The sequence below is a fragment of the Enoplosus armatus genome, chromosome 10 (assembly GCF_043641665.1).
Source record: "Enoplosus armatus isolate fEnoArm2 chromosome 10, fEnoArm2.hap1, whole genome shotgun sequence".
NCBI lineage: Eukaryota > Metazoa > Chordata > Actinopteri > Centrarchiformes > Enoplosidae > Enoplosus > Enoplosus armatus.
The window spans coordinates 21,908,909-21,930,182 of record NC_092189.1 but is presented as its reverse complement, the minus strand read 5'-3'; the positions used below and the strand labels follow the sequence as shown (position 1 = coordinate 21,930,182).

General features: G+C 41.6%; 1 protein-coding gene across 1 annotated transcript in view; it reads right to left on the bottom strand.

The window, feature by feature from the left end:
* fat4 (FAT atypical cadherin 4) overlaps positions 1–21,274 on the bottom strand; it is a 98,434-nt gene that overhangs the window by 36,113 nt on the left and 41,047 nt on the right. The window contains exons 2-5 of the mRNA XM_070912949.1: positions 10,970–11,101; positions 4,789–5,050; positions 3,679–4,029; positions 78–1,000 (exon numbers count right to left, since the gene is read on the bottom strand). Of these exons, the coding sequence (XP_070769050.1) occupies positions 78–1,000; positions 3,679–4,029; positions 4,789–5,050; positions 10,970–11,101 (1,668 nt within the window). The remainder of the gene's footprint in view (positions 1–77; positions 1,001–3,678; positions 4,030–4,788; positions 5,051–10,969; positions 11,102–21,274) is intronic.

The window sequence follows — 21,274 nt, the reverse complement described above, 5'->3', positions numbered from 1 at the left end:
TCTGTGAATGTTAATGGCGTCCTAACTGCTTAAATTTAAATGAATGTCTTGACAAGAGAAAAAACAAACATACTGACCTGCAGAATGTTTTTTGGTAGGTTCTCCAAGTTCTCCTGAACATTGACGGTGTAAGGAGAGAGCTCAAACACAGGTGAGCAGTCATTGACGTCCAACAACACAATGTTGACTGTTGCGCGGTCCACCCTGGGGCTGCTGCCTCGGTCGGCGGCTTGGACCACCAGTGAATAGGATGAACGGGCCTCGCGGTCCAGCTGCTTGGCCACTGAAATCACCCCTGTAACCGAATCAATCCTGAAATCAGAGTTGGTGTTGCCTCCTGAGATAGAAAATCGGATCTGCCCGTTGGTGCCCTCGTCCGCATCGCTGGCGAACACCTGGATCACGTCAGTCCCAGTCAAGGTGTTCTCCTCGATTTCAATGTCGTAGATATTCTGTGAGAAGCTTGGTGTGTTGTCGTTGACGTCCAGAACTATCATAGTCACATCCATTGTTGAAGACAGAGGGGGTTCACCTTTATCTGTAGCTACAACTGTGAGGGTGTAGTTGGAAAGCTCCTCACGGTCGAGTTCCCCAACCAACCTGACGTCTCCATCGATTGTACCGATGCTGAACTTGTTACCGAAAGGTCCTCTGAGGGAGTACTCGACGTAGCTGTTGGGTCCACTGTCAGCGTCTGTGGCCTTGGCAGTGAACACGACCGTATCCACCGGCGTGTTCTCCTGAATGTAGGTCATCTTCTGAGAGGTGAAGGTCGGCGGGCAGTCGTTGACATCCAGAAGAATGACCGACACCTGGGAAGTGCCGGTGAAGCGAGTCATGGGAGGCGGAGCCAGGTCGTTGACTGTGATCACCAGGTTGTAGAAGGATTGGGTTTCTCTGTCCAAGGCCTTCTTGGTTTGGAGGACTCCTTCCTTGGTGATGACAAAGTGGCCCTGGGGATCGCCAGACGCAATTCTGTAGAAGAGCTGGGCATTTGGGCCTGGAAAACATGCCAAGAGGGAATCAGAAGACAATAATAATGATAACCAAATTATTTCAAAGTGACATTTCTTTTATGGTGACCTATTAAAGCTATACTGGGTAACAACACGTTGATTAGGTCCAAATGCCAATGAACATCCACAAATTCTGTTCAGTAAACTGTAGGGCTGCAACTAATTATTATTTTCCTTATAGATTTATAATTATTTTCTCGATGCATCTATTAATAGCTCTGTCTATAAAATGTCAGAAAATAACAAAACATGCCTGTGACAACCTGTCTTTACAGATGCCATCAGTCTAGGGAGCTTCATACTAAAAGATACTGAACAACCATGAGACAGGCAAAAGATCTACTCTCTGCAATTTAAAATTAAGTTTGTACTTAGCTCACAAGGTTAAATGGTTACTTTCCCTGAGTGGAGAATTAACAAAACCTGTTTTTTTTTAAACCAAACTTTAATGTGGGCAAATAGGAGGAACCTGAGGTGGAGCGGGAATTAAGTGGGATGCTCTCTCTTGTTACATCTCCTAATTTGTACAATCAGGCTTAGAGTCAGGGTGTATTTATAACTAAAACTCTTGTCCAGTGAGAGTCACAGTGCCAAAAAAAGATATAATTCTACAAGGAACTATTTAGTCTGACCTTGAATTGAAAAATAACCAGATAACAAACAGACAGAACGACATAGAAGAGGTCAAATGTTGATTTTTTTTTACTGGCATCCATTGTTCCAGATGTGATTGTTAAATATTCTGTTCGTGTCTGAATTAGGCGCTTATATGCGTTATCAACATCCATTTCCACAAATTGTGCATGCAACAGCTGGAGCTCTGGCTGCTACTCTTGTCCTCCAAGTTGACGATCCATTCATGTAGCATGACAGATTGCTATCAAAAGAGAAACACCACTGCAAACCACTTCCTAAACTGATAGTGCAGTTGTGCCATTTTGGAAAATCCCTCACAATTGAAGCATTTATTTAAAAGAAATAACTAGTGTGACCAAGTGGATGGGTGTAGTAAACTATCTAATCTTGAAATCTGGCCTAATCCGCAGAACTCCCCTGGTACTGGGGGTTAAAATGAGCTTAAATTGAGCGTCTGTAATTCAACTCAACGGGGTATTCATGTGGAAAGCGCCGGCACCTTCCCACACTCCAGCGTGTATTTACAGTACACAAGTAATCCCTTATCAAAAGCTTGAGTGCTACTTCCATCCGAGTTTAGGCTACGCCGTCTAGAGACAAAGTCTGGGGGTCGGGGGTCAGGGCTTAGGAAGTGCTAACAATGGCGGTGTTTTATTTTGACAGTGGAAAGCGGCAACTATATATCTGAGCGGACGACGCGGTCAGATTATGTGGACAGTGGAGAAAGAAGCCAGACACTGGTTAGAGAACTAGGCAGCGTATTTCCCAGGAATGTAGGTCACAATAACCACATTAAGCCTGGGTGAAGCGGTAATTACAGCAGAGGAGAGTAGCGGTGACTGTTCAAATACCACACGGCACTTCACAAACACGAAACCCACCACCTGAAACGCAGGAATAACTCAAGCCACTTAATCACACGGTGAAGATGTACTTCATCAAATCATTCATCCATGACGCAAAAAAAAAATGAAAAATAAAATGTAGGTTTGAGAGCTTCTGTGTACCCAACTGTCATAACACAATGACAGGCCTGCATTAAATTAAGCTGCTATGGCTAACTCACACTTGATTTATATACAGTAGGAAAGTATATTACTGCTTAAAACATTCTCACAGAACTGATTTCTTTAAATAGATTGACATCTATGATACTTGACCAGGGTTTAACTTGATTTAACTGGGATTAAACTACAGTTTAAAATCTTTTTTAAACTAATATAATTTATCTTGATTTGGCCAAATGTTTATGATACAGTATATTGTTAAAAAAAACATTTCTTATTGGTGGTAAGAAATGGTCAACTGAAATCAGGTATAGAGTCAAATCAGTGCCAAAGTTGCTACATGTGGTTTTATTTTAGTCTGAAGAGTTTAATGTAAAAGTTCAATGATTGTCAAATTATCAACTAACCTTGCAATTATACAAATATGATAATAACAAACAAAATATAACAAAACTTCAAGTTGCGAATAGATTAAGTACATGACTTTAAGGAGGTACTTTTCTGATGAAATATAATTGTTACACAAATGATAAAAAAAGAAGAAAATAAGCCTAGAAATGATGCTGGTTTATCATATATATATATATATATATATATATATATATATATATATATATATATACTGTAGATATCAGTATCAGCATATATGAAGCGGCAAAAATAAACTGCAATAAACTGTTGATGAATGTTTTATAGGCAGCTTTGTCTTAACCTATATTTGACATGTTTTGCATAATTCAAGTTTCCTACATTTTTGTTTTGCTTTCATTTAGTTTTTCTTAGTTTTCAATTATGTTTCGTTCTGAAAACAACTTATTGTTACTGTGCTGCCAAATAATTAAAGGGCTTGAAGGATCCCTACCAAAAATAATTCTTGTTGTTGTTATGTTAAAAGCAAATATGGTCCATTTCATCATTATCAGATTTGTGTTTACTCTCAAATATTTACATCAGCATTGACCTAAAAACCCCCTCTGCTCTAGTATTTATCTCCTGTGTAATGTCCCACATGTACATACCATCATCAGCATCACTGGCCCTGACAGTGACGATACTGGATCCAGGCGGCAGACTCTCTGAGACGGACGTGCTGTACACGCTGGTGTTAAAGATGGGGGGGTTGTCATTCACATCCAGGACGTTGAAATACACTCTGACTGTGCTGGCCTGCCCCCCGCCATCCAGGGCCTTCGCCGTCAGAATGTAGTACTGCTGAGTCTCGTAGTCCAGCGAGCGAGTCACGTTGAAAACTCCCGTCACTGGGTTCAGGAGGAACGTCTCGTCCTCGTCGTCCTCCTCCAGCGAGTAGGTGACCTCTCCGTTCACCCCTGAGTCAGAGTCGCTGGCCAGGATCGCCGCCACGATGGAGCCTGCAAACGTCAGACGGGTTGTAACACAGAGGCGAGAAGTTGGACTTTACTGCCCTATAGAACAAAATGACTTTAATATATCTGCAGGGGGTTATTAGGGCTGTTTATTAATACCAGTGATTCCGTGATCGCTCCGCCAGTTGCTAAAGATTTTTTTTTGTTACTCACTTGGCCTGTACTGTTTTGGAATCATCACTCCTCCATTCATTGGTGTTTAAATCGATGACTTAGGGAGGAAGCAAATGCTACAACTGAGCAAACAGCTAATTATTATTATGATCATTTCTTAATTATATCTTCACTGGAAATTTTTCTTTTATTTCCAAACGTATTTGTCTCTTTCTTGTGGTTGAAGCGCTGAGAGGGACAAAGAAGTCGTGCCAGACAGTTGTCAGTATTGTTGTAAATCCTGCTGGTTGCTGATAGATTTCCATATAAATCAAATATCGGTTACTGTCCCTTTGACCTATTAAAGTCTTAATTTTCCCCTTAAGGAAGATACAGAGGATTTGGGAGAGCTACAACGGTCATATAAAAATGTAAAAAGAAAAAACATACTTTAATAAACTGCTAGAAAGAAGTGGCTCCGAATAATTTGAGGCTCTTGATGACATTAACAGAGCAGTCTAAGTTCGTTCTGAGGGCTTTTGCAGAAGACAAAACATTGCCTGTCTGTATCTAAAATCTCCTCCATGTATTCTAATCTCTACATTTTATGCATTTTGGTGTGTTTCAGTTTGTACGACACTAAGACCATACCTGGTGCCATGTCTTCGGGGATATCAAACGAATACGTCGCACGGGAGAACTTGGGTGTGTGGTCGTTGACGTCCTTGACGGTGATGTTTAGCCTCATGTCAGACGACTGTTTTCCATCGTCTGCACGCACCAGAAGGGAATATTTTGAACGGCGCTCCCGATCCAGCTTCTTGGTGGCGATCAGATCACCGGATTCAGGATCAATCCGAAAGCTGTCATCCGCCCCACTGATGATGGTGTACGTCACAAGAGCATTGGGACCCTGAGGTGAAGACAGAACATTTTATATTATAGGATGTAACTGATGGTTTGTTCTTGTTTTTTGCTTGACTTGCAGATATAGTAGCCTGAACTCAATGAATTTGCATAATTAAATCTACATATTTACGGCACAAACCATAAACCATAAACCATAAACATTAAGCAGATTTGTGGAGTCAGCATTTGTGTTTACATGTTTATTGTTTCATCTTGACTGAGCTCATCTGAGGCAGAAAACCAAACCACATTTTAAGTCAACATTCACTAGCTAGGCTTTCTAGAACATTATTCCAACTCTCTGTTACTGGAAAGAAAAAAATAGGTTAGGTGTACTTTGCTGAACTTTGTCTCAAATGTGAGTTCTCAGGCCACGAAGAGGACGAGCAGCGTGATTACAAGCATCAAAGCAACTCTATCTGTTAGGAAATCAGACTGTTTACCACACATGTTAGCGTGTCACGTCTCCAGATCAAACCACCTGCTTGTCCGACATGAATGAAACCCTTCACGATGACGGCCTCACGGAGACGCGCCATAAAGGGAAGGCTTGTTGGTTCATGCAATAGATCACATAATCAAGATGGAGAAATCAACAGAAGAAGAAGACGAAGGAGAAAACAAACATAATGGGATTATACCCAGCTGGCTGACCTGCACAAACATGAGACAAACTCCAAACAATAAACCTCTGAACAAACAAGCTACAAGAGAATGTCGAAAATGCTAATTTTAATTTCATTAGAGACACACTGCAAAAACCTCCATCTTTCAGGTCATTTAAGTCAATTATTAAGCCCAAAAAAATCGTTTTTTTTAAACAAGTGAAAATATCTCTCAGTGCAGTAACATTATTTCAACCTGTTTCCAAATGAAAACCAACTTGTTTGCAGAATTTGAAGGAATTAGAGTCAGTATCTTGAAAGAAGACAGTTTAAGGCAAATGGCTGCAAAGATATGATGAGAAATTACACTTGATTCTACAACATTCTTTAGAAAATGTGATTTGTTTTGGACAGACTTTGAGATTATGTCACTAATTTGGTAGAAAATGTGATTTTTATCACTCAAGGAGACAAAAAAAGACTTGATATAATGGAGATTCCAGCAGTGCAGTAACTCTAAACACTTCCTTTGACCTCTGAAATCTGTCAAAACACAAACTACTTTCCCACCACTTTAATCTATAATAAAATGTACATTTGTAAGGACAAAAAGAGGACAGGTCACACCAGACAGAGACAAAGACACACAGAAGCTGAATGGCGATGTCCTAGTGAGACTCAGTCTGTCTTTGAACTTTTGGGGGCTATAGTGTTCCTCTATAAATGCAACTAATAGATCCCCTGTTACCTTGGACAAGTACAAGCGCCATGACACATGTGATAGCTATAGCAAGAGGCTTTGGAATAGGAGAGGAGGACTGAATGTGATATGACAACTGAATGAGCCTGACGACAGAGCTTGACATTTATATTTGTGCCGGGGACAATAAGAGATCAGACAACTGTCTCACTTTGTGTCTTCTGCCAAAAAGAAAAAGCAACATCAAAAAGCTACTGCTATTCAGTGAGATGCAGCTCTGGTTACAGCTGGTTAAGAGCTAAAGCTAAAAGAGACTCTTTCAGCTATGCCTGATGTTTGTGTGATGCTTTTTGATCCTGCCAGGACAATGGAAAGGCTTAAATAGAGAGGCACTGCATTAAGCTGCTGCTGTATCTGCATATCGACACATTTACTGCCTTGGTGGACAATGGCGCTCACATGACTGTGAGCATGCAGTAATGTTGAAGGGTAACATTAGCTGCTGGAGAGTAATGTGTTAGCTGCGCTTTGTGATACAAAGGGACACGCGGTCTCTCACCTCTCACTTAATCTGTAGCTTTCAGGCATGTATTTGCTGAGCACGTAAGTTACATATTTACAGTGTTATTTTTAGGAAATTAGCAAGTTAAACTCCCCGTTGTGTAAAAAGTTTCCAATGAAAATGATTGACACCCCACTCCCTCTTTTGTCTTTCCTGCTGCATGTTTAAAGCTCCACTAATCAATTTTTTATTAGTACTGGAAAAAATGACTGCGCGTAATGTGAAAGGAGATGGTCATTGTGACAAACCCACAGATAACTACTCCCCGACTCTGCAGTTCCTCTCAGCTCTACTGAGTGATTTAGCGTCTTTCAGCTCATTGTTTTGGTTCAGTCTCACCGCTCTCATTAGCATCGTTTCCAGCCATAGCAGGCACAAAGTTTGCAACTAGCTGGTGGAAATAGTGGAGCTTTAAAGTTAAAGATGGGAACTGGCGGAGACCAAAACAGAGCTATAAAGATGAGGGAATATTGGACTTAAATTTTCTAGGTGGGCAGAACACAACTCAAAATTAATGCTAATGTTGCCCCAAGCAAAAGCGACAGTTTGCTAACACATTAGTGATAACAATAAGGTGATAAAATGTGTTTACAGCTTGTTTCCACTGCCGCCAAGTTGCTAAAAAATCAGTTAATGTAGGTTTAAATTCGCTATTAGATAGAGGCAGAGGTTGATTTAAAAAAAGTTCACTATTAAGAATACACTCTGTCTGCCACAAAACAAATAAAATGTTCTCTCCCCCTTCTATCTCTAACAGACTGTGTGCATAAATGTTAACGCACCAACAAGTCTGGACACGGCGGCCGTTCGCCAAAAGCTTCAGACAGAGTCAATATCGCAAGGCCAAGTTCATGACTTGCTCTTATCTCTTTCCCGTGGCCTGTTTTTATGACGGATAAAACCTCCGTCTTCTTGACCTAGTCTCTCATTGCATTACCAGAGAACTGGTCAGAGATCCAGGCCCAGTAAAAAAAACGAGGGCGACGAAAGAGACGGAGTGAGGCTCGGCTCATCTAAGGACCCTGCTGTCATCAATCAGTGGATCCAGATCTGGCAATCCCATCAGCCACCTGGGCTGCGGGCCGGAACCCAACACCCGTGGTTTGCCAATTAATTTTCTGATAGGGTTCAAAGGCAGAGCAAGAGGGGTGGGAGAGGCCGAGCAGGGGGTCCATCTAGGCCGCAGTCCAACACACACACACATACCTATACAACTTATGACCACGTGCAAGCGTTCACACACATAAAAATACCTTCACTCTCTTTTTAATGCACTCATTCCTCCGACGAGTCCCATCTCTCCCTCTTTACTAAACTAACTTGAGTAATTAAGGTCTTACACACACAAACACGCACTCATACACTCACACACACATTGGTCGCCCTCTTGACCTTCTCTCAAGAGTCTGACTACTTTACAGCTCTCCAAAGACACCGTGGGTTGTTGGGTGGGGGCTGACCAATTAAACAGTGGCGTTCCAGGAGCAAAGCGTACCAGACTGGAGCAGAAGGAAACTCATTTAGCAGATGAGTGGTTTTTGGGAGCACGCAGTTCCTATGAGAAGTGAGAGGTGCGAAGCAGACAGCGCCGGCGGGGATAGCAAGCTTCCTGTATGCAACAGCACAGAGCAAGCAAGCCAATCATAACACAGACACCCCAAAAACAAGCAACGTGTTGTCACTGAGCGCTCAAAGATAAGGCATTTGAAAGGTAGAGGTGGCCCAACTGCTGCTTTGTAAATCCATTTTGAATGCATTCGCAACTGCAAAAACTGTCAAGAAATATACTTGCAGTGGGTGTGTAGGCCTCTGGAACACATTACCGTTCATTTTGAGGCAGCACTTACTTTCAGAGACCTCTCCTAAAACACCCATTGTTGCACTTTTCTTCATTAAGAAAGGTTTTTACCTGTGACATATTTTCCACATAAGGTCAGAATTCTAATAAAACCTTCACAGCCTTTCCAAAAGCACAAAAAGGTTGTATATTTCTTTCAAATGAGGTGAGAAACGTTTTCAGAGAGACCTAGCCCGCATTAGACAAAAGAGCAAAGTTTTAGATTGATTTTCTTTCGACCCTAATGCAACCTCTTCCTTCTTTTTGTAGTAGAAATGGACGTAGCGAAAAACGGATGCGTAGAAACAGCATTTTAATACCCTCACACATGAATCCCACATGTAGCACTGTTAAATTGGATGGGATCATTATGATGTCTGAATTCAGCCCGTCAGCTGGCCAACAGCTTGCACTCTTGGCTACTCTGCACTGGCTCACACATGTGGCTTTCTCAACAAGGGCTCCAAATGCGTTCCGTACGCTTAGTGTCAGCGCAACTTAAGTTTCCTGCGTAAGGATGTGGGCAAAGACTTGGCTGGCCTCATATCTGGCTCTGAGTGAGAGCTGGAATGAAGTACAGGCTTCTATTTAGCAACCTATTCATGGCTGCACTGAAGTTTGCAGTAAACATCTCTAGAATCTGTAATTCCTAAAAAGGCTTCTCTACATTCTGTGTGTCTCCATTTCATTTTCATTTGAATCCCTGTCTGGAAGCAAAATGCGGCTTCTCTTGAATGAAAGACTGGAAGACATCTCTGCATATACAGTATGTTCATGTTGAAATGAGTGCTTAATTTCCCACAAATGACTAAAGAAAACTCTCAGGCTGAAGGTCAGATATGAGGAAAAAGTGAACAATTGCACAGTTTGATTTTAATACCATATGCCAAACCTTTCAAGATCAAAGCTGTGAACACTTTGGTGCTGAAAAAAGAAAATAATCATATAATGTCCTTAAAATCTGCCAATTGAAAAGACTGACCTGCCTCCAGGTCTGAGATTTACAGTCAATATAGTGTTCCGATAAAAGAAAAATGGCCAGAAGTGAGACACTGTACAACTTTTCTCGCATTCGGAGAGAAGAGAAGGGGGTGAGGCAACAGCTGTGCAATAAAAAACGTGTGGCCTCATAAGTTAACATTCAATTTGAGTCCATATTCTCTCTTTCTAATCTCTCTCCCCTCTATGGCCTGACTTTTTCCATTCACTTCAACTGTGTCCTTTGGCTTGGGTGAGGGACCACAGACCCTGGAGATGCCGGCAGGGCCTGTGTTTCGCTCACTGCAGGATTTAATGTCCATATCCTGCCTAAAGCAGCTAAAGATGGAGCCTTTAACTAATTGAGAGTGATGCCGGTGATGTAATGTGAACTATGGGGACCGCGGAGGGACTATCAGAGCGGCAGGCCGAAAAATCAATCGCTGGCTGCACTCCTCCAGGCTCTGCGACACCAGTGGCCTCAACACGTCTCGGATAACGTCAACACATGAGACAGAAAAAGACAATTCTCAAAGTGGTGGTCTATGTGTTTGTGTTACTGTGAATGGGTGAAGGGAGCACAATCTGTCAGGGCCATTTTTGTGTCACTGTGTCGTCAGGTGTGTTGACAAAGTTCATGGGTTAAATTAATCGCACGCTACTCTGAAGCTGACAATTCACTAATGTAATGTAATGCTGGTAATTCTTTTTCCGATTAATTGATTAACTGTTTAGGCAGCAACGTCTTGCCTGATCGAGGACAAGTTGTTTCATACTTTCTGTTCATCAACTAATCGATTAATTCAACTATCATTTCACCCTTACTCTAATGCTGTGTTTGACACCATTCTTAATTAACTAATAACTATAACCTGTAAAACTGTGAGGCGTTCATTCTATTTTGCTGTTGTTGTGGCTGAACTGTTATAATTGAGAAGCACTATGTAACTTTTTGTTTTGGAAAGTGCTGTAAAAATACATCTTTCCTTACTTACTGAAAATGATCCGACATAAAGACACTAAATGTCGACTTAGCTCCACTTCAATATTGACAGCTGTGTTGGACTAAAAAGCCCATTTGAATCTATAGTAGTTTTTACACTGTAGGAACAAAAATTTAGAGCACATTTTTAATTCAAATCACTCCCAGGATATCTATTCTGAAGGCAGTGGAGTGGAAAACGGGCATAGAGAAGTACAAAAACACTGTCAGACAGAATAGAAACTTGGGGAGCCATTACCTCGTCTGCATCCGTGGCTGTTAGCTGCATTATCTTGAAGCCATCTCCAACGTTCTCCTCAATGGTCACATCAAGAATATCATTAGGGAAAACAGGCGGGTTGTCATTGACGTCCTGCAGCGTGATCTCCACCTGCAGAGGAAGAATAAACACCACAGTTTCCGTTAAAGCGCTGCCAAACTCGGCCTGCTACAGCTGTTAAGATCGCTGCAGAGAAAAAAAACAAAACATGTCCATCTTCTTGGATTTCAGATGATGAAGAAGCTGCACAAGCAGGGGAAAGTTATTATTCTCTTACTCCAGAGAGGCTCGAGAGGAAAGCTGTGAAATGATGAAGTGTAGTTTAATGACTTGAAAGGTCAAAAAAGACTGAACTCAAGGAGACTGAACTATTGTTTTATCCAAAGATCATTTATTTAGATGTAGTAATTGAATAAGTCTGCCCGTCAAAGTCCAAACATATGAACTACATATTTGAATTGAGACCAGATTAGTTTGACATATATTTTTACTGTAGCCACTGAAATGAAACCAAGTTTTGGTTAAAACAGCATGAACTATAAAAGCAAGGTAGAAGCCAAACTATTAGTAAAAGCCGGATTAGCAGTCACCTCTGCCTAGACTCTGTTGCATTCATGTGATTGGTAGTTAAGCCACCTTTAAATCACATATTTTAACGTTTAAAATGAAAGATTAATGTATTAAGCTAGCTCATTAGTTGAAATGGACAGGAAAGCTGAAGAAGAAACACTTACAGTTGTTTGTTGTGATATTAGTAGTAAGACAGTAGTGGCAGCAACAAAAGGAGTATTAGTGCTGCTCCAGATACAATACCCACATGTTCAACTGCCATAAACCCACATATCTAGAACTGCACTGTGGGTCTATGGTAGACCTCATATACCCGACCATCACTGGAGCTCATGGAAAGTGTACAATATACAAATTGACTTGAGGCTCTTTTCCATGGAGACTTACAGTGAGTGTAACAGAAGAGCAAACGAACTGCGGCTAAAGGATTTTCACTTTCATGTCTTTGAAACCAAAATAAACACACATTATTGTAGACCACAGACCCCCCATGTGGACTAACTTTGTCCCATGTAGTGAGATTTTCTCTGATAATCGAAATTTAATACAGACCCAGCAGTAGTAAGAGTGAAACCTATGATTAGATCAATTGTTTATATAAATTATGTGATTTCAAGTAAGTCAAAGTGACATTTAACTTTTCCTCAGAGACCACGTGAACCCACTTAAGGACCGATGGGCCACCACACCTCCGTCACCATCGTAGCTTGTGGTTAATACAATACATGGCCAAAAGTATGTGGACGGCCCTTTCCACATCCTTTTTTGTACTTTTGTTTTACATGGTTTTGGATAGGCCCCTTAGTTTCAGTTAAGGGAAATCTTTTAGACAATAGTGTGCTTCCAACTTTGTGCAACGATTTGGGGAAGGCCCTTTCCTGTTTCAACATGACAATGCCCCCGTGCACAAAGCCAGGTCCATAAAGACATGACTTACCCAGTTTGGTGTGGAAGAGCTTGACTGGTCTGCACAGAGCCTTGACCTCAACCCCATCCAACACCTTTGGGATGAATTGGAACGCTGACTGTGAGTCAGACGATCAATGGCCAACCTCCCAAATGTTTGACGTGACACACAAATAAAAACCAACTAACTACAAGAGCACTTTAATAGAAATAAACATAGGAATTATAAGAGCAATAGCTTGTACATCAAAATACATTTACTGCTACAGTTTCAATGGGAACCAAACCAACCTACCACAACCGACCGCTTATAGCAGGACGGCGACGACGTTACACAAGCTCAGCTATGCAAATGTCTGAGGGAAAGTGAGGACCCTGGAGACAGTGAGAGTGAGACATTTATGGTTTCAGATGTTCTCTGTCTAGTGTGGCGATATTACATTTCCACTCATATCCCACAACTTAAACTGCGATCCCCTCCGCCTCATCCACTAACCCAAATATGCATTTCAAAGCCAGTAAACACGGCTCACTTTTGAATCATAACAAGACATTTTGCTGCGCATTCTCTGTTTATTGCCTCTATAAATATGGAAAAGCCGTGTTTAAATTCTCCAGTGATAGGATCTCCATTAATGTTGACAGTGATTATGGTAATTCTTGTGCCAGGCATCACAAGATGCCCCCACCTCTCTTTCACAACCCCCTGAAACACACACAGATGAAGCTACGCATTAGTGAGATGAAATAGGAAATGGGAAAAGAACAGTTGTCAAAAGTCAACAATGGGTGCAGCTTTTTGAGGCAACAAGAGTTTCCCAGTTGGCATTTACTGAGAGGACAATGGGCCTCAAGGCCGCACGACCACCGAGGTGGGGGGTCAAATACAGCAGCCTATTCATACCCGGCTATTGACAGGAAAAGCAGACTTCACATGTCCCCCAAATCTGCTTTGCAACCAACAGTAGCAGGAAGCTCTTCGTAACAGCTGCCACGGACTCCTTCTGGAAAAAGCTTAGTTCATTAAAGATGACCCAGAACAAAAAGCTTGAGGGAGGCATGGCTGAAACGGTGTCAGAGTCTGGCTGAATAAAATATGCTTCTTGCTGTTTACTGCTATGACACAGACCGCAGAAGGGCAAGTCTGCGCAAGGTCACAATTACAACAAATCTCATCACTGAACACTTATTCATCTGATCTGCTTGTGCCAGGATGAGGATGTTGTCCACTTATTAACCCGACTCTGAGTTGGTGTCTGTGTGTCTGCATGAGCGGAGATAATTACAGAAGAACAAAACAGATTATGTCCTGGGCACCAGCGATGCAGAAGTCGCATAAACAAGCCACAATGACGGCGGCTCTCGACTCAACTTGCGCCTGAGCCGAGGGACCGGGGCAAAGTCAACAAACAATGAATATTTATCTCCCGCCCTGTGTGTCCCCTTGATGTGTAAATAATGCAAGGCCCACTTCTGAGGAGTGAACTAATTAGGGTAGAAGTGCAGTTTTGAGAAATAATTACGCCTCACGCTTCCAGTTTGCATTACCAAGGCTCCCACGGGACAGGAATATATCAAAGAGCTTTGGTGAAAAATTCATCGGAGGAAGAGGAAGCAAGGTCAGGAGGGGGGAGGCTGAGAGAAGCAGGAAGAGAGGTTTTGTTCCCTCTACCTGTCTGCGGCGGACCCAGACGGCCCGGCCGAGGCAGGTGAAACACATTAGTTTACAAGGTAAAAGATTGTGTTTCACGAACTACTGTTTCAAGTTGCAGGTGCTGCTAACTGGCTGCCAGGGTTTTATTATTTATGGGGCGGTATGAATGATTCACGCTTCAAGTGGTTCCTGAGCGCTGTCGATTATGAGACCTTAAGTGATGGAAGGTATTTGTCCATGAGGTCGAGAGGGGAGCTCATACTCAGCAGTGATGAATTAATCTTGTTGCAAAATTCCCAGAGCTTATATGATATACACAGGAATGACAGGTGGGATGATTTAGATGTCTGAGCTTACTGTATGTTATGTAATCTAGTCTCCCGTCTCACTCACAGAATTAAAATTAAAGCATCAGTTCACCCGTATTACAAAAATACATTTTTCCACTAACCTTTAGTAGTATCTAGCCATGCAGTTTTGTTTTTGTGTGCCGATGTTTTGATCTGAAATTTCTGCAGTGACCCAGATATAAATAGGGAGAATGGATTTTCATTTTTGTTGCACTCAAAGCATGGGGGAACTCGTCTTTCCAGTGAAAATGTCACGGTTATTCTGAATAATTCACAGACCTCACTGGAACTACTTTCAACCAAAGAAATAGTCCGTATGAAGACGGTTGAGAGAGAGTAACATGCTGCTATTGAGTTTTTCAGTGCGCACAAGGGGCATAAATTAAATTCCATCAACCTCCACTGCAATGGGGTGGATGCACAAGTTTTAAAGGCGTTGGCACACAATATCAAAACTATGTGTGTGGCTAGGACTAGAAAAAACCAAGATGTTTATTTTTTTTGTACTTTGAGTGACCCTTAAAAATCATCAAAGTGTTGCAGCATCATTCATTCACATTTTGTAATACTGACACTCCACATTTATCCATCTTTAAAAAGACTTGCTTGTGGAAGCCAAGCAGACAGCAGACATCAAAGTACAGACATTTACCTCAAGAGAAACAGAATATACCAAAATAATCCTTCCATCCCGCCACAGTGTAGTATCCAAAGTGAGAAGAAACGGTTCTGGTTACAGCTGAAGGTAAAAGCATCACCTGCGTCCCTGAGAGCAAACAACCTTTGCTATTTTCCCCCACATCTAAAAAGTGGAAGTAGCACAGGTTTTCATATGTTTCCCACTTAAAACGTCTCATACTTGCAGTTCTGCCAAGTCCTCTGCAGACAGACAGACGGGGAAAAGTCACTGCAGGAGCAAGAGATCCATTATTCGAGCACAATCCCATGTAGGCTGCGCACATATTTTGTCGGTTACCGACTCAGTTATTTTTAATAACCGGTAGAGGGTCTGATTAATTAAGTGAGGAATGGTTTGCATTACAGATGAGTAATAAAGTGCATGCTTGCTCCACTGAACACCACGAACCTCTGAGTTAAAAGGTTAAAATTCACATCATTAGCACAAACATTTCTTCCAAAGTAGACCTTGCTGAAAAAAATGTAACCTCTGAGTGCAACTGATGCAACAATTGGCCTGTAAATGTTGAGCTCATCTGATCGTAAAAGCTGGAGCAGGGTGCGCCTCCTGCAGGAAATAATCACTTCAAAATGATTGAATATCTGATTAGATGCTGTTGACGAGTCAGGGTCAAAGGTTGGGGGAAGCACTGACTTCCAGCTCTCATTATACTTGGCCCCTGAGATTGAATGATTCCACTTTGCATCATCCATTTTTTACTGATGACAAAAAACTGGGATCACAAAGCAATTCCAAATATAACACTTCATCATAGAGCCAGAGCCAGAATCATATGCTGTTAAAATAAATTACTCAGGCTTTGGCGCAGTATAAACAGCTAAATGGCACAAAGGAATTTTTGCAATGCCATAAAAGAGAGTCAACACTAAAAGCCTTTGAACATGTCGATTCCATTGACGTATAATAAATAACCAAGACTAATTCAATCTGAAGTATAATACACTGTTTGTTTACAATGGCACGATGGTTATCTAAGGTTACATTGGTCTAATGCCTCAGCCAGGCCTATCGTGTAATGTGAGGACAGTACTTTGAGACTGAGAAGAGTGGAAGGCTGGTACAGCTTGGGCTGGTTAGCATGGTATTCCAACAGAAGCAGAAAAATACAAAGGATCCAATTGCTGAGAAGCTGTGCTTCTCAAAAGGAGCACGAGAGTCATCACGGAGCCTTCTCATGTTCAGACGGAGAGGTTACATCCCTTCCAAGCGCTGACTGCGAAACCTTCGAAGAACCGCACCCATGCAGGTCAGTCAGGACGTCCTAACTAATTCCCACAACTGCTTCAACAAAGCATTAAACTCCCAGGGCTTCTAACAAACTCCATGCACATTGGAAAATAATACCTTTCCCAAAGTTCCTGCTCTATTTAAGAGACACTGTGTTGTACGGAGGAATCTGTCATCCTCTCCCCTTTCAAAATGGATTACCGACCGTCTCGAAAAAGCCCAGGCCCGTGTCTGTGTTTGCCTTGCTTAATCTGAAAACCGTATGGCATGATCCACACACATCGGATGAATGCCGTGCTATGTAAGAGAAATTGTAAAGTGGGACCTGGGTGATTAAACGTCACATTCAACATAATTAATTTCCTGCAACTCCGGAGATATGCAGACAAAGACCATCAATATTCCACTTCATCTTCGCTTCCTTCTCTACCTCTCCTTGTGGTTGTTTCAACTGTTTAGATAGAACGTCTTAGACTCTTGGCTCTAGATTTATGGGGAGTTTAAGAACTCATGGGTTCTGTGGGTCAAGGACACTGGAAGAAGTGCCATCTTGGCTCTGTCTTTTCACAACAAAAGGAAACACAACTAAATAATTAAGACAAGGTCAAACTGATGTCTTCCGTACGACTTCTTTAACACGTGTACGATCGCAACTGGCTGGATCTGTCAAACAAATGCATGCAGAGTAATTCATCTTCCAACCGCAGTCTTCGGGCTCTGCAAAGTGCATGCGCGCTCCGGAGACAGGAATTTGAGCATGCCGGAGATGGGAATGTGCCCGGGAAAAAGCAGACAAAGCTGGACGTCAGCCAAACCTCAACGCGCTGTGCAAGAGAGAAGTCAGGATACGATCATATCCCCCTCAAGTCCCCCCAAAACCTTCTGCAGTCCCATGGAAAGAAAAAAAAAGAGCAAGAGTGAGTAAGAGAAAGAGACAGACAAAACAAAACAAAACAAAACAGGAGAGCCTGCAAACGATCACAAAGCACCTTGGCCTTATGTAACCAACAAGGGGAGAGAGAGGAGAGACAATGTCGGACAAGTGGTTTTAATAAAGGGGATCACTGTCCTCTCGGCGGACCACTTCACCAACTGTTAAAGGATTGTTTGTCTACAGCAGGCCCCTTCAAGCCCCCTGCAAACCCTTGCCAAGCGAGGTTCCCTCTGAGCATTTCTGGTGGGACATATAATCCAGGAGAACGAATAACCCACCAGGTCATCTGGACCAGTGTATTGTTTCACAGAGGTTTTGGGCTCGTCGACATCTCTGCACACAGGAGAGTGGAAACAAATCATGATGGATTGCCATTTTTAATGGTCCTATATCCGGCCATGAGCGATGCAAACTGGGGTTCTTCTTCACTATAAACAGCCATAACTCTTTCCCTATTATTCCTACCTGGGAGAGTTAGATGGAAAGTTTAATTAGACCTTGTGCAAGATCAGAGCAGAGCTAATGGAGGCGAGACAAGATTTAGCTCTCCTTGAAGCTGGAGTACAATTCAAAGCCATCATCAAAATTACCATAGCCTGTTAAATGCAGCGCATTCTGCATCCCTGGATTAAAAGGTTAGAAGAACATCAAAACAAGCTTTTTCTCCTTTTCTTGTGAGATGAAAGGTAAAAAACAAAATAATTAGCCTATTTGTGAAAAGTATGCTTTGAAGAGGTAAGGACAGAAATGTATTTTCTTTTTATCAGTTGTCCGTCTTTTTTAAGGAATTCTTAAAAACATGGAAGGAGACCATAACTGGAGTCAGCCGTCTATCGGTATCCATGTTGGTGACTGACTCTGCGTGAGTCTACAGTCTTATCACACCGCTCTCTCCACAATTACCTCCAATTACGGCATTCAAACCATGCAGACCATGGAAAGAAAGGAAACTAAGAAACACAGCACTTTGTAATCGCTCATAAAAGCCCTCAAAATAGATCAAAAAACACAAAGGTTTTCTGATTTTTCACCCTTTCTGGTACTGAAAAACCTACAGATTCAAGCTGAAATAAACAACATCCAATATGGAAAGCAATTAAGTGCAATTACTCAAGTATTAGACCATTAAATACTGTTTCTCCTCTGCATTTCAGACCAAATTATTGTACTTTTTAATTCTTTTTCTACTTCTGAAGGCTGTAGTTACCACTTTGCGGAAAAACATATTACGTTAAACACAAGATGAGCTCATTTGCAGTTTTCAGATAACAATGTCAACTTTTCAAGAGCTGCCTTGTGTTAAACCTAATGGCAACGTATATATATATATATATATATATGTATATATATATATATTTACAAAGGATAAGAGGTAAGTTAATGTTTTCCAGCCTGTAGAGGAGCATGTAATCCTTCAACTGATATGAAAGGTAGGAAAATCCCCAAAATTGGGAATACAAACCTCAGCTTTCATCTGACGGCTGCAATATAACACATTGCTACAGTGTAAACTCTCCAAGAGTATAATGAAGGAGTCAGAGTCAGCGCCACCTGGACCACTTACAACATTAAAAACATAGCTTAAAGGTTAATAAATCAATAATTTAATACACTGAAAGGAACCATTCATCACCATCCCTACTAGTGCTTTTGATACAGTATAAGTATATTTCACGGTTAGATCTTACTCGTAATGGAGTGTTTTTCCAGTAAGGTATAGCTATGTCCTTAAATGAGAGATTTGAGTACTTCTTCAACCACTGGTGATTTCCAAAAAAGCATTATTGTCTTCTTTTGGTGCAAATTTGATTTGATTTGTCTGGAGCCATCATAAATATATATAAAACAGGGAGATTGTTCCAAATGGCCAAGTCTGTAATGTCAGGCTTCACATCTGTAGGATTCTAACAGATAAAGACTAAATCTCAGTGATATACAGTAGATATCAGGCATCTTTCTCTCGAACCAACGTTGGTTTCCAAGACTTCTGGAAAGGCTGCGAGAGGCTTTAAAGGCTATTATGGCATCCATTTCATAGTTGCTGTCAACCAGTGATAAATGCATGAGATTTACAGCAGCTGAGAGGACGAAAAACGCATTAGCGAAGGATCTGTGTCTGAGATTGTCCTGATTATCAACAAGTCACATCTATGATGACATCTCCTGCTGCAGTGAGCTAATTCTTTAACCTAGAAACATCTAGATTAAATAATTAGCCAACTGTAATGATGTTTGGGACTGATTTGGTAATGAATTCATTAGATCTGGTTTCCATCTTGATTAACGTTAGTTCAGATAGCGTGAAAGAAAATGTTGTCTTCTTGTTTGTTGGTGACAGGGGGGGTGGGGGGGTTCAAAATGTGTCCCCTTTTAGTTCTAGCAAGTGAGAAAAACACAAAAGAACATGGCTTTTTGGGATTTCCACGGTCAGTATATTAGCACATTAATAAGACAGAACGCTCTGCAGGTCACTAAAGGACGCCAGTTTCATCCATGTCACAAAAATCAGTTTTAAATGTAATTTTTGAACTAAAGTTGAACTGATGTGTTCAGTTCTGGCTGGCAGAGCTCTTAGTGAAAAAAAGGGCTGAGGTGAGAATCGAAAAAAGATGATACTTAACTGCTGTTTACTTCATTTAGACAAGCATGAGTGGAGGAGTGGAGGACAGCGAGTCAGGAATGTAAGTGCTTGTGTGCCCTTGTGTGTGTGTATATATCAGGGTTGGTGTAGAAACCAGCTTTAATCCAAAACAGGACTTGGATTGTTGTGTGAAAAGCTCCAGGCACCCCCTCCAGCCCCTGTTTATGTGAAAGACCCCGGCAAAAATTAACGTTGGGAGGAGCAACAGAGTGGGGGTGGGTAGGGTGCATGTGTGTGTGTGTGTGTGTGTGAACTTGTGGCTGACCTGTGCTCCTGACTGCCACCCAAAGCTCCTGCTGATCAGACTAAAAATAAGATAGTAGTTTAGGTGAAAACCTGGAACAATGGACAGAAGTTTAGATTTCTCAATGCAGTTTTTTGCATTTTGCATCAGCTCCTGTGTGATGCCACTTTACTATCTAGTACTGCAAAGATCAGAATGGGCAATTGTGGATGCCCTTAAAAGAATAGTTTGCCATTTTGTTTTTTTTCTGCCCCTAGTGGCCAAATTGATGAACGCAGTTTTATATATTATGTACAGTGGCCTAATCAAGCTCTTAAAAATAGTGCATCACACCACATAATTCAACTTGGTTATTCTTCATCTAAGAAATGACCTGAAAACTATTGCTCTTTTTGGCGCACCATACATCTGCCGCGGTCATTTAGGCCTCAGCAGGAACCAACTTGGCAAGAAAAGCTCATCTGAAGACATTCAGAGGGGCAAAAGAAAAAAAAATGACAGAGAAATGTTGATGAATTTAACATGAGGTGGCGTAAAAAAGACGACTTCTGCCAAATAACTTGACAATGAGGGACAGTTTCCCCCTACTGAGGCCATTCATGGAAACAGACTGGAGGGCCTTGTGATAGCTCTGCCTCTCTTTTCTCTTTCTCACACACATACAAACGGATGAAAATGGAAGCTGTGCACCAATCACTCGGTAGACTATGACAGGCTCATTCATACATGTGTGATGGTAAAAACACCCCTCCTCCGTCATACCGCACACATACCTCCACACGCACTTCCATACTACAAGGAGGTCTTACAAGGCTTCACATGTTGAACTCTCTCTTATTATCATGAAGATGGGCCTTTTAGAAGTACCATCCATCTTAATTAGCAAGCCATTTGTATGCACTTCAGCCCCCAAGACAAAATAGCATGGGAAGAAATCCTGTGGCCAAAGACAAATTCTAGGGCTCTAAGACATCATTAACGGATTAAAAAAAAACTTCAATGGTCTTCCCATGTTGCCTGCTCATTTCATTATCTCCCACTGTTCACGGCAATTCCCA